This window comes from Lytechinus variegatus, chromosome 7 (assembly GCF_018143015.1).
Source record: "Lytechinus variegatus isolate NC3 chromosome 7, Lvar_3.0, whole genome shotgun sequence".
NCBI classification, from domain to species: domain Eukaryota; kingdom Metazoa; phylum Echinodermata; class Echinoidea; order Temnopleuroida; family Toxopneustidae; genus Lytechinus; species Lytechinus variegatus.
In genome coordinates this window covers 30492513-30507458 of record NC_054746.1, presented here as the reverse complement: position 1 = coordinate 30507458, position 14946 = coordinate 30492513, and the positions used below count along the sequence as shown (strand labels likewise).

The following is a 14946-nucleotide window of genomic DNA, read 5'->3' as shown; positions in this document are numbered from 1 at the left end:
GAGTCAACAAAAAGTTTTGCTGATGACACAGTATCGAGCAATGTCAGCAAACCTTAGAAACCTTATGTACCAGGTATACCCGAAAAGCCTGAATAACAATGCATCACCCCGTCAAGAAAGTTCTTGTCAGTTTGTAATGACGTAAGGAGAGGGGGGGGGTATAGGGGCAACAAAAAAAGAAGGGTGATTAAAACCCATTTGCGCGCCCCAATAGTTTCGTTCGGATGAATCGAGGTTAAGATAAACAATGGGTACATTGAATGATTGCCTTTAATCTCTTTTCTATAATCGTCGGAGGTTCCAAAAGGGCACTCTGTCTCGATCTCTTTACAAACATTGAATCACCGAGATCATGCACAATAGCATGGCATTATATGCCCTATAATGCATTGGATTTGTAATTTATGATACGGTCTGGATATAAACATGTAGAACTTACGAAGTCTTCATTTCTGGAGAATAGTTTTCTGCGAGGTGGTGAAACTGGATCGACAAGCAAGTATTAATGTTGTGTTAAGCTGGTGTTAAGATGGCATACAACCTTGTTTTGGAAACTCCACTGTCTTGATTGGGAGTTGGACAGCAACATAATCACCACATGAAATTCACGGAACATCTGGTGTAGTAATCATTAATCAACTAATCACACAAGCCAGTCATACTCTGAATGACATCCATATAGGCCTGTATACATTATGTGAACTTTCAGTTATATGCCTGGCTTTACTATCCGCACTTTCGAAATTTTAGCGTAAGTTTCGTATAAGAAGAGGCAAGTACAGTCGCTATTGTTTTTACCGACCCGGATACAAAAGGGAGTGCGCATAAAAAAATCCAATGCCAGAAATATCATTCTGAGTCATCAATGGAGTTCGACACGTCCCTTGTGATACTAACGAATAGATTCGAAACCAGTACCTACCGTGACTATCAACGAGCAGATATAGTGGTATTTATTCAGATTATCATCAGAAACACTAACTGGACATGACTGTGGTGAGCGATATAGCATGGACCTACTGGATATCGAAGTCTTGAAAACAAGCCACATCTTTCCATGGGCATAATTATGATGCACGATGTGTTAGCACTATATATTCGTGCGTCGTACACCTCAGAGCTCAGAAAGTTGCAGATAATGTCAGCGAATACTTTCATGATATCACATCGAAAATAATGAGCAATGTGTTACAGTCATTTCACGGATATTGAACTCATGCATGATCTACGCCATCAACCTTAATTAGGCATCCGGCACGTGCGGGGTGAATCGATATATTACATCTTGCAGTTTGAGAAGTTTTTAGAACTCGTGCTGGAGGCGGTGGTCGTCATGGAGCAGAACGCATGGCAGACGAGGACACACCTCCTTGCCGTGCTCGTCATCTTCTGGATCTACCTCTTCATCGGCGCTTTGATCTTCACTTCCATCGAAAGGCGACATGCGGACAATCTACATCATAGATTCCTCCTCACCGCCATCGATTTCGTCGCCAACAACTCCTGCGTCGATCAGGGTGACCTGCAGACCTACTCCAATGTCCTGATCGATGTCTATACCGGGGGACTACGATGGACCACCGATCAAGGTTTCAATTCATCAAAACATCAGTATCATCATTGGGATCTTGTAGATTCACTCTTCTTTTGTGCAACGGTCGTCACCACTATAGGTATGGCTTATTATTAAGTTCATTTATAAATCAAATGAGTACTGTATCATATATCTTATCTGCCCCCTCAAAGTGTTATCCGGGGGGCAAATAAGCCGAACCATTCTGTTCTTTCTCACTTACTCTTAAGTTTGCAAGGATGGCTACGTATAACCAGGGCACTGTCTTACAAAGAGTTACAATAAAATATATTGATCCAATCAATTATGACTTTACGGAAATCCATCATCCATATTCTTAATTTCTACAGGAATTTGCACAATGTCTTTTGTAAACAAAGTAATGCACAGCGAATTTTCAAGAAAACAAGGAATAAGTAAAAATGAATGAATGAAAATGCATCAAAATTAGAAGGTAATTAGAACAGTCATTCATAATAGATGTTGACGCTGCTGGCCGTCCATATTTGTGATTGATCGCAACTTGTTGTAAGACGGGGGCCTCGGGACGGGCACCAGGTCTGACATCCCAATTCAATTTAACCAACATTAACATAATTACTTTCAATTCATATTCTCAACTTAAAGGAAATACATCGAAACAATATAAAACAACACATATCAAAGTACACAGTCCATTCAGTGTCTTTACAAAACACACAGAGCGGAAGTCTGTCAAAAGAAGGTTCCATTCCAAGCTCACGAGCCAACATAGTGATTTGAAGCCAGGAAATAATCACTACAACCAGCACATGATGATTTATGAAATATTAATCGATTGATGTTTATACCATGCGATAATTATATTCAATCAATGCTGACTCGTAAGTAAATTTGAATAAAACTAAATTCATCTATATTGACTTTTAAATCAATTTTATCTGACGATGAATAAGCATTCTGTGCTCTACTAAATATTGTTCCTCGCCATGCTCGTGCCGATTTAAACATAAGCACTGGAGAACTTAAAGGGGAAGTTCACACTGAAGAAAAGTTTGTTGTGAAAATATGTACTTAAAGGGGAAGTTCACACTGAAGAAAAGTTTGTTGTGAAAATAAAATTTTTCTACTATTTTCACAACAAACTTTTCTTCAGTGTGAACTTCCCCTTTAAGTACACCATGATAAAATAAAGAGGAGAAGTTTTGAGGAAAATCCATGAAAGATGGAGAAAGATATTAGAAATTAAAGTCTTGGATTTGTGACGTCTTGAACGAGCATCCCTTAATTATTTATCATATAAATTTCGGCTCGCGATTTTCGCTCGCATTAATTGTTAAAATACACCAATCCATGCATCTTATTCATAATTGCAAGAGTGCTTAAATTGCCCAGTTTTCAGCCCTTGATATCAATAAATTTCGCGCTCTCATTTGGCCTATTAGAATAATAAATAAGTTAACAACTTTTTTCACGAATTCCTAATAATTAAATTGTCCCTTTTCAGACCGGAATATTAAAAATTCTCATCTCGTGCTTAGGAATAGGAAGATAGTCATCATTTTCATAAATGATGACAAACTGTCCTTAGAATGTCCAGTTCCTAGGTAAAAATAAGGGTAGGCCTATCATAGATCAGATCAAACGATCCAAATCAACCTTTCTCACCCTCTTCCTTCCCGTTTCTTTCCATTTTATCCCCCCCCCCCTCCTTTTCTTACTAGTTCAGAATTCAAATGGGGTTCGCCCATCTGTATGGTGGCCCTGAAGGGACATCGCATATAGACCAAATCGCGAATATTCACGACGAAATTGGCGACAAAATTCACGACGTCGCCAATTTCGTCGTGAATTTGAAATTCACGACGTCGCCAATTTCGTCGTGAATTTCAAATTCACGACGAAATTGGCGACGTCGTGAATTTCGTCGTGAATACTTCGCGACGAAATTCACGATATCGTGAATTTCGTCGCCAATTTCGTCGTGAATATTCGCGATTTGGTCTATATGCGATGTCCCTTCAGGGCCACCATACATTATTCTGTGGCAACATCCCAGAATAAGCACTTCCTACTTTCCCCTTGGTAAGATTTTGAGGGGAAGATGAAAAGACAAGTAGGGGAAGGCGGGGTAAGTTGAGCATAGGGGCAAGTTGAGCCACCACCCCCAGGCCAATAATGAATGAGTCAGATATTATTGTGGTGTCATGTATTGATGACCCATTACATAACCCTTAACCCCACCATTTTATTTTCAACTTTGAAACAAAAAGTACTTTTTTAGAGGGAAAAATACAAATTTCAGCCAAAAAAGTAAAAAAGGGTGTGAAATAGATAAGTGTTTTTTACACACACACGTCTTTAATTTCATAGAAATAAGAACAATATTGTTAGTCCAGGTATATATGGATTTTCATTCTTGTCATATAGTCTTTTACATGAGTGCAAATAAAAAAAATCATGACGAAGAAAAAAAAGTGGAAAGTAATATAACAAGAAACATAGAAAATGAAGTATGATATCATTTTCTGAATTCAAAATCACAAAATTTGATATTTTAGTAAAACAGTGGAAATTCTCGCTTGCTCGCTTCACAACTTTTTAATACATTTTACCCAATCTGCCATATCTTGCTCCTTCAAAATTGACTCACCATTGCCATTGAAAGTTGAAAGACATGAATCCTTTCCCGTATGTCCTATCAAGAACATAATTAAACTTGGTCAAGGAATCAATAACCCCTTGAAAATGTATTCATGTCTTTTAAATGTACCATAACATAATTTGTTTCTTATAATAAAAGGATTTGAATAATTACAAATTCTCTCAATTGATAATGCAAATCTTCTACTTGGGTTGACAAAAGGTCTTCTTTTCTTTCTTATGAAGGAAAATTCAAAGGTAAAATAAGTTTAAATGAATAACAAAATAATTCAGGTAAATAAATAAATTCGTAAATGAAATATTAACAGCATAATTCGAAAATTGTGGCAAAGATAATGAGAATATTAAGAGAAAGTCTGATGATTAGCCAAAAGTCTAATCATCAAATTTCTAATTTTTGCCATTTTGGCGCAAGCCTCTTTTTGAACTCCCGACAAAAACGTCCCGTTTACAGATTACAGATTACTTTGAAGTTACTTTTCGAATAATCAAGCATGTAAACAACTCATATATAAAAAAAGAATAAGGAGAGTCACATGGATGGAGGGAAAGGAAAAAAATAACTTAATCACTATAGTCAGAAGATGATCCTTTTCAATCCATGTGACTTTATAAAAGAAACAGAACATGTCCGGTCACTAATTAATGAGAAGGAGACAATGATATGAGAGAAAGAAATAAAAGAAAACATGACATGAAGTGAAAACATAAAATTTAAATTACTACTTAATTTCCATGACAATTTTTTGGTATTAATGGGATTTTTTGTAGTCCTGAAGAGGACTGTTATTTATATCTTTCTTGATGGTTTGGTAGCTCTTGAAATATTATCGGCGTTTCGACCAGCGTATTCTGGTCGTCATCAGGAATAATGATCCACTCAAATACTTGGGCATATATATAGGCAGGTTGGTAATGAAGAAGGTAATTAAGGTTTAACCAATATAAGGCAGGAATGAAGAAGGTAATTAAGGTTCAACCAATAGGAAGGCAGGAATGAAGAAGGTAATTAAGGTTCAACCAATAGGAAGGCAGGAATGAAGAAGGTAATTAAGACTGGACAAGTAGGAATACATTCCATAGTTGAAAGTCATAAAGCAATAGATTCGAACATATATAGTTGGGCAATAATATAACATCAAGAATTCAAAGAAAGGGAGAAAGAAAAGAAGAAAGTTTGACCCTGGGTACCGGGCCAAGTGGGGCACAAAATGAGCTATAAATGTGGGTACAGTTGTACCCAGACTGACATGATCTGGATGGAGTCGGTTGTCAACGTGTTTAGGAATTTTTAAAAAGGCCATTATCAATTCTTATCCAATATTGTTTGACTCGTACAAAACAACGACTTGATTAAGAGTTTGTTAGTTATGAAATGTATGAAAATATATGAAACTGTGTCTCATGCACAAAAAGGAAGAGTGAGAATGATTAGCTTCATCGCCTTGTTATCCTTTGATTTCTCTTTCAAAGAATATTCTGGACCTAATTCTACAGAAAATTTGGTCTTTGTACGACAATACTTAATTTCCATGACAAATAATCAGCGACAGACTCTGGTGTATTTGTGGGGTGAGCCTGCGGCCTCGAGCCACCTCCTCTTTTTTGCCTGTAACTTCATCAATTTTTATTATATTTTAAACGAATTTCATAGAACTTTGCTGAATATATTCAACAAGAAAAAAGAAATGAATTGGAGAGCTATATTTTCCTTCTGATTTTTTACTTACTCACTCACTCTATAACAGAATGAATATTAATTAATTTTGTTTTTCAACGTTTTGTTTCATTATGCCATTGAATATAGGAAAAACGCAAAGTGAATCATGGACTTAGATTAAAAAAACCCATCTAGATCAAAGATCAAAACCTAATCAAAGCCTATGTACATTATCTCTGCATTTCCACTCTCACTTCCCCCCAGTGGCATTAAGAACTGTAAGCATGGTAAGTATCGCTTCACCGCTGTCGGTTATTAGCATAAATATTAATAGAGAAATTCAATTTGAAATATATATCCAGTCTCTATAATGGAAATTTGATTTATGTTGATACTCCCCAATCGACGATATACTTACATCACACCGAACCATACTGCCAATTTAGGAAGTATTGATATAAATTTAAAGCATTAAAGATTGCCACTTTCTCGACCGTTCTGGATTTCATTTGCTGCGAACTTTACGTTATTACACAAGTCTTTTATTTTTCATACCCTATGCAATAAATTGCAGCCGAATTTGCCCGGGTCTTGATGGTTAGGGCCATGACTTACACTGGTATATATAAATGAGTACAAAGATGAATATTTTTTTCTTTTATTTCTCTCACATTAAAAATGACAAAACAAGTTAAATGTTCGCATGACGTAGTTTATTGACATTGGGAAGAGAAATCAGCAGTTAAGCGAATTTTTTTTATTACGTAGATTCCTCAAGAAAAAAAGGGAAAATATAAAGAAAACAGGAAAAGGAAATGGAACGATACAGAAAACTTATGTTGTACAAATGGCACAGAGCTAGTCATCAAAGTTAACGAGCAAATACATTTTACCAGCCAGTCAAGTTAAGCATTGAGTCGACCAAACATTATATACTTTGTCAGTGGGGAGTTTTGCTTTCTTCGTCAATTCCGCAAACTTCCAAAAAACAATATATCATTTCTGTTTTAATGATTACCAAAAATTAATCCCCTTGTAGAAACGAAAGCCACTGTTAAGGACAAGCCCCCCCCCAAAAAAAAAAAATCAATAAAAGGAAAACATTCGAAAATCATAACACTGAAAATATCATCAAAATCGGTTGTAAAATTAGAATGATATTTTAAAGTTTTGCTTAAGTTCTCAAAACAGATGCACAAACTGGTCTGTATTCAAATGAGCTGATTGCTATGACGTCAACCACTCACTGTTTTTTTTTTCAGTGTAATTAACTTTCTACTCATTGTCATCATGGTCATGTGGAAAAAAAACCCTCCCTGAACATGTAAAAGTACCATTGCTTTAACATTTATGGCTCAGTCAAATCGGTCATTATTGTCAATTGTAAATAATGAAATATAGTATAATATAATTTAAAAAAGAAAAAATGGGTGAGAGGCATCATCGACTCTCTCATTTTGGATATTTCTGAATTGTGCATATTATTGTTTTGTGAGAAATGAAGCAAAACTTTAAAATGTCATAACTTTACTTGCTTTACATCCGATTTTGATGATTTTTTTTTCATTTTTATGCTTGTTTGATTCTTCTCTATTGATTCAAATCAACATTTTTTCTGGGTGGATTTGACCATTAACTTTCTCCCTAATATACTGTCTGTTAACTGAATGAGGTGATGATGAGAGAAGACGGGATGAAGAGAGAGAGAGGGGGAGAGAGTTAGGAAGATTGTGAGAGAGGAGAGAGGGATAGAGATGATAGAGTGAGAGAGAGATGGAGGAGAGAGAGGGGGGGGGGGCGAGGATTCGATTGTATGGGTGCGAGTAACCGAGAGTGAAAGGGTGTGAGCTTGGTTAGATTGGCTTCTTTTTCGGCTTGGATCTCTTTTTATCCTTCTTTCATTCATTTATTTATTCATAATTCGTTCTTTCATCCATCCATCTATTTATTCATCCATCAATCCACCCACCCATCCATCCATTCATCCATCCATCCACCAACCCATCCACCCATCCATCCATTTATCCATCCATTTGTTCTTTCGTTCGTTTATCCATCCATTCATCCATCTATCCACCCACCCATCCATCCTTCCATTTATCCATTCATCCATCCATCCATCCATTCATTCATTTATTAATCATTCACCTAGCAATTCACCCATCTCCCCAAATTCACCCCTCTGTCCATTTCGCAGGCATACTTTATTATGTCTTAACTTCGTATCATACTTTTTTTGTTTTGTAGTGATCTTTATTATTCATTCAAAATAAATTTCGTACATACATAATCAAGAAAATATAGAACAAGATAATAATTGCAGCAGTGCAATACACAAATTAAATAACAGTGTAATAAACATAACAGGCAAATTGTTTCAGAACAGAGACATAATCCGAACTCATATAAAATATAACATTTCAACAACTTATGTATGCAGCTAAAGCAAGTATTAAAACAAAGACGGAAGTACGTGAATTAAAAGAATGTATATATATATATATATATATATATATATATATATATATATATATATATATATATATATACATATATATGAGGTTCTCCCATCCCATGAGCCCCCCCCCCCCCTCAGACCCCAAGCTGAACAAACTAACACACCAACAACAAACAGGAGAAATAGTAGACAGAAAAAAAAGCACCATACACATAAAGGAGAGAGAGAAAAAAAAGGACAGGAACCGTTAACAAAAGAAAAAACAAACAAACAAACAAAGCATAAGACAGGAACAATTACATGTAGAAAGAAAAAAAAAACGAACCAATAACAGACAGGACAGAGGTCAGTTTACAGTGACAGTGATCGATCGATTCCATGCATGGGCAGACGAGGGGCACCCCTCCCTTCCCCATCCTTTTTATTTTGGTTAATGTTTAAAACCTTTAAATATTCCAATTTTTTATAGTGTCGCGGCATGATAACATATATCGATTTCATTCTTATCTCTTGTTTGAAACGCTTATTGCATACTTTCTTAATACTTGTACTGGCATAAATAGTACAAGGTCATTGGGTAAATCATGATTGATAGTTAAACAAGTACTCAATATTTCTTTCCAGTTATAATAAAGAATTAATTGCTCTATTTGGCAATTTAAGTATATTTAAAGGCACACCAATCTGTTCGAGATAATATAATTGTGGGATATGCATTGTTTTCATTCTCTTTTCGAACAAAAGCATACCTATTAACCCAATTAATGATTAACAAATTATTCGTTGGTTAACAAAAATGTTGAACATTATTCATTGAAGATGAATAATTGAAAAATAACAAGATATGATTCACATCATGCACTCATGTCAAGTCTGTAAAATTGCCCATTACGTCTAAAACATGACAGTTTTATTATTTTTAAAAAAAAATGATCCAGAGGATAGCAGTGCTTCTACATTTCTTATTTTCACTAAAATGAAGAAGCTGTTACGTTTTCCTATTTTTCCATCAAGTATTCAACCAAATATGATAGAGTATACTATGTGGACAACTATTGGCAATCAAGACAGAGATAATAACTTTCCCTGGGCGGCATGACGGGGCTTGGGTTAAGGGGCTGCCCATTACCTCAGTTTTTTTTTAAGTTATTAAAAACTAAAATAAAAGAATTTGGCAAATAGGGGACTGTGTCGTTTAACTAAACAATGTCTCCATTTTCATTAAAATCCGATTTCACCTGTCCCCTCCTGCACATTCACTTATCTGATCAGAACATCCTTGTACTGACCCGACAAATGGTTAGGATAACGACGATCGCATCTAAATTACCAATTACGAACAGCCTAATAAATAATCTAGTGCATCGGAATAATAAGAAACATTTTTACCTCTTTATGTCTGCACTTTAATAGTCACCAAAGTAAGTTTAGACAATAAAAATAACCCAGGGATCACATTCATTGTTCGCGTGATATACTTATCAATACTGTATCAGCTGTACAAATTAATATAAGAGAAAGGAGAGATTATCATACATGCTCTCCTACCCAATCAATGTGACACTTGAATGGACTCTCGACTGGCTTTATTGCTCGGCCTATATATTAGTATATTAGTAATTTCGAAATCATCATCTTAAGATTTATATTGCATGGGTTGTAAACATCGTGCAGTAAAAATATCTGAATCACCCAATAACTGTAGAATTTGACCTTTGAAATTCGATCAGATATTGCAATAGTCGATTGGTGTAATGTCTCGGCTATGAGAGATTTTTAAGCGAGGGTGGTATTTCACAAACCTGTTGGTATGATTACGCATTTACGCACAACTTGAACATGTTCTTCGGTCTGAATACACGAAATATAAAAAAAGGAGAACTTGAGTTCGCGCTTCGCGCTCGCATTATTTATTTAGACCTTATGAGATATCGTGTTTGCAAAATAAAGCTGTATATTTGATGCTTCAGTATTTAGTTCGGGCCATCGCCTAAAATACAACTAATATCAGCTTTGAGCGACCGATAGGGGAAAGTATGGATGAAAACATTGACCCCTCTTATTGACGAAAGTTTGAGCCACCCGGGCGCGCCCCTGCGTCCCATGCACTGTAAAACATCTTGGGTGAAAATTTAACCACCACGAGGGTATTTATTGTCTAACCAATTATGGGCATTATTTCACCCAATGCGGAAAGCATATTGTCCAGTAAGGTTAAAAACTAAGCAGCAATTACTTAGAATGGACAAAATTTTCATCACACTCGATAAATAAAAATGTCCAATGTCGGTTGGACACATAATTACCTTCATGTATCATTTTAACCCAATATTTTTTTAGGGTGTGGGCGTTAATCTCGAGGAATGGGAGGATATACCCCCCGGCCTGTTCGAAGAGTTGTGATGACATGTATAACTATTCCCTCCCCCCCACACACAAACACATTTCAAGACAAAAACATTTTTTTTTTATCAATCATCAAATGACTAATACTACTGTTAAATTTGCATGGATTCATCTAAAAGTTAAATGCAGTAAACATGCTTAATTTCGTTTCATTTTGCATCCTATAAACGCAAAATTTCTCGCACTTTCGCTCTGCTCCTGCGCTCAATCTATTACAAGAATTTGACAAATCCGTAAATTAAACTCATTGCGAATGTTATATCCGCTGCAATATGAGAGTATAATAAGGTCATTTTTTTATGATTCCAGTGCATGACTTTTCAAATATGGTTATAACTTTTCTCATGTCAAAACATCATTTAAATACACTGTCGTAAATGGGGGGGTGTCATATCCTGGTATCTTTAATTTTAATTTCAAATATGAATTTTGCTCAAACATTTTAATGTTGCATCATATAAATAATCTTAAAGATTATAAAAAAACATTCATTTCTGTTGCGACTGTTACCATCATGCTATTGTCACGTTTTTGGAAGTTCATTGTGTATCTTGTGAGTGACGGCCTATAATCGTTCATAAGCACTCTTATTCCCAATAATCATGATCATGTTTTTTTTCATTCTCAACTCACTTCAAACCAGTGAGCAAATACTGCTGCGTCCCCTCTTAATTTGTTATATATTTCGCTGCCAATGCATTTTGCTGTCCTCTCATATTTTGTTTCATTTTAATTTTTGGTAACTGATCTGTGAGATATGGTAAAAAAAGACATTCCATAACAATGTTCACCTTGTAAAGCATTTGATTATTGCATGAAGATCTGTTTTTTTTTTTATATCACATTGTCTTGCTTCGCCTTCATTTTGGCTCTCCTTGTATATCGCTTCTTCTTAATACACCATTTCAATTCTCCATTAACCAATTCTCTCCATTTTCCTCTCTCACTGCAGGTTATGGTCATTTGGCCCCAAGTACTGAACTTGGCCGGTCAATCTGCATTATATATGCCTTGATTGGTATACCCCTCAGTGGTCTTCTCGTCACCATCATCGGTCAGCAGCTCAAGAAGCGACTCAGGGGTATCTGGCGTCGTCTCCTTGTTCGGCTGCACTGCATCACAACCAGGGAATCATCAATACCCCATCGTATAGCATCGTTCATGGCCGTCGTTGTCGCCGGTGTTGCCTTCTACGTCATCCTCATTATCATCCCCGCTTGCCTGTTCAACTACATCGAAGGTTGGAACTGGCTAACGAGTCAATACTATGCTTTCATCTCTTTCACAACTATCGGGTTTGGGGATTATGTTGCTGGTGACGGTCAGACCCTGACCGCGGTCGGTCGCGTGGTCTACAAAGTTATCCTCATTTTTTACCTTGTCTTTGGGATGGGGTTTGTCACCATGCTCTTACAGGGACTCCAGAACCGCAATGCTCAAAAGGTGAAGCAGTTAGCACAACGAAGAGTCATCAGGAGAATCAGGAAAAAGAAACGTAAGGCTGGATTGGACGAGGCAGACGGAAGTTTCTCCAAAGGGATGCCTTCTGAGAGTGATGAGTACGTCGTCATAACAACGGATGTTGTTGGAGATGATAGTCAAGGGGAGGTGTTTGAGATGCAGGAACTGGAATCGGGTGTAGCCTTTGAAACTGTGTCACTTGTCGATGATGTTATGCAAACACAATCCACCTTGACATTTGATGCTGCTACACAGACAGACCGGTTGAAAGTTGATAATGGTTGTTGTTGTTGTCATAGCAAGTCAGAGAGGAACAATAGAAGTACAATGATATCGAAGTCTTCACAATCGTCTTCCTTTTCATCATCTGAATTGAAGGCTGTAAATGGCCATGAGATGACGTGGAAGATTACTGAAAACTTAGCTGAATATAAGCCTTGATTCACCTATTTCTTAATGCGTTATTTTTAACTTCATATTTCTTGATCTTGTCACTTGATTAACACGAATACATGTACCAAACTAGTCCTTTTAGTGTTTTAAGACTGATTTTATACTTTCCAGGCCCAAATCTCTTAGTGATTACCATGTCTTGTCACTCAGTGTGCGCTTGAAAATTGAAAACACTTGTATTATCTTTACTCCCGTTGTTGCATGGCTGTCCTCAATATATATATCAGATATGCAAAATTACTAAGTCCATATATATTCTTGTAGTTTTACAATAAACAGAAAGTGTATGTGGTGGTTTTAAATGTAAAAATAAAAAAATAACCCCCAAATTAAATCAAATAAAATCTAAACAAGGAGAGGAAAATGAAGCATTACGTCACAATCGCCGACCTCTTGTATCAACAACATTATTAACAATTTCTTCTTTTATCCATGTAGGCATCTATATAATTGAATATTTAAAAAAGTGCAATATATCATAAAGATATTGCGCGGGAATTCGCTATCGATGGCGGAACGAGCATACAGAAGAAAGTAAAAACAATTAAATATTGAAAGTGCAATCGAAGAAAGGGATTAAAATACTTTACAAGTGTTTATTCTAGATTAAATGCTTTGTGTAATATTGTATTTTTTCATATCATTTGCATACTATAGTATGGATAATGCGCACTCGTTACTTGTTATCATAACATTATCATTTTCCCTATACATGTATGTGTTTGATTTAAAGCCTTATTCTACATGAGAAATTAAATTTTATTTAATGCATTAATGAATCATGATTTGGATCACCAACTGTCATCAGTATGTACATTAGTGACCCCCCCCCCATGTGATCACTACTCAGTATTAACTCTGTGTGTGTTACGTGTTTAAAGTAGCACATTCGTATTAATCTGTAAACCAAAAATTGGCTCTTTTGATAGTTCCCTCTATTCAATACACGGTGGTTAATGTAATAATCAATATATGCAGAATCTAAAGCAGATGTCTTAATAAAAATTATAGTGATTATTATCTCCTAAAAATGAACTTTCACATAAAAAGAGTTGAAGAGTCATTTCGCAGCTTTATTATTTCTTCTCTTAAAGAGAAAGTTGGGGGCATTTTAAGGGACTATGGACTTATATTATATAAATATTTCCTGTTCATCCGCAGTATTCCGGACTTATCGCATTTACTATGGAGACACTTTCTACAACGCATCGATTCCTTTGGAAATGCAAGTCAAATCACAATGGAGAGATGAGAGGCTTTTGTCGAAAGTTGGTGACCCTTGACTCTGGACAACGACATATTTGCGATTGTTCGTCCGGTGCAAATCTTCGAATGATCTGTTGTCCCAGTCCACCAACTTTCGGTAAAAGTCTCTCAGCTCTCCATTGTGATTTTAATTGCATTATACATATGGATGCTTCTGAACGCAGTCTAAGACTCTATATTCAGCTCTAAATTCTCTTTAGGTTGGCCGGATAATGTCCTGGTGGGTCAGCATCAAACTTGTACTCCAAAGGTTCACATCTCCAATACTTATCCAGTCCATTCTCGAAGCTGTGGACATTGGGTGCATTTACTAATTCATTAATAGACTATTCCAAGGTTTCCTCATTCTTATGTAAAAAGAATCCTTACGTTTCTCAGTTCCTGACCTCGGAATGTGCAATTTTCATCATGACCTCTGGTAGGCCCATGCACCTAACCAAATCTGGCACTACCCCTTGGTCATATCTCCTCGATGCATTGTAGAGTTTCCCTGTAGTAAATGCAAAAGGAACCTATTTTAACACGCTCTGCAACAGTTCCTGTGATTACTATGTGAGTTATATTATTATGTTTCAAGAAAAACGCATTTTAAAGATAAAATAAATAGATATGTATGTATTCTTTAATTCATTTTGTTGATATAAATGAGATGTGGAAGTTTTTTATGTCATGTTTTCAATCATTAAAGGAATGTGATTTTGATACAACTTCTGGTTTGTTTCTTTGATGGTTGTCGAGTGTCAGTGGTTGAGTTTTCCACAAAAAATTATGAATAAAGTAATAGAAGAGAGTGATCAGAATGATTGACGAACAACATATATAATAACAATATTGAAAAAAGGGAAAGTCTCCTAATTTCAGTCAACTAACATGTCAGGCTCATCCTTTTCATTCATCCCCTTCAATGACCTGATTGGTCATCTTTACTCACTAATGCCCCTTTTGTCTCATTATTTCTAGTGCTGCTGTTGAATGTCTGTGGTCTATACGGTTTTCCCACTTTATTTGTTTGCCATTTTGCCTCCG

At 36.0% G+C, this 14946-nt stretch overlaps 1 protein-coding gene across 1 annotated transcript; it reads left to right on the top strand.

Moving 5' to 3' along the window:
• The first annotated feature begins 237 nt into the window (after positions 1-237).
• Positions 238-13677, top strand: LOC121418976 (potassium channel subfamily K member 16-like). Its single transcript, XM_041613219.1, has 2 exons — positions 238-1673; positions 11693-13677. The coding sequence occupies exons 1-2, from the start codon at positions 1334-1336 to the stop codon at positions 12640-12642; spliced, it is 1290 nt and encodes a 429-aa protein (XP_041469153.1). The 5' UTR covers positions 238-1333; the 3' UTR covers positions 12643-13677.
• Positions 13678-14946: the final 1269 nt, after the last annotated feature.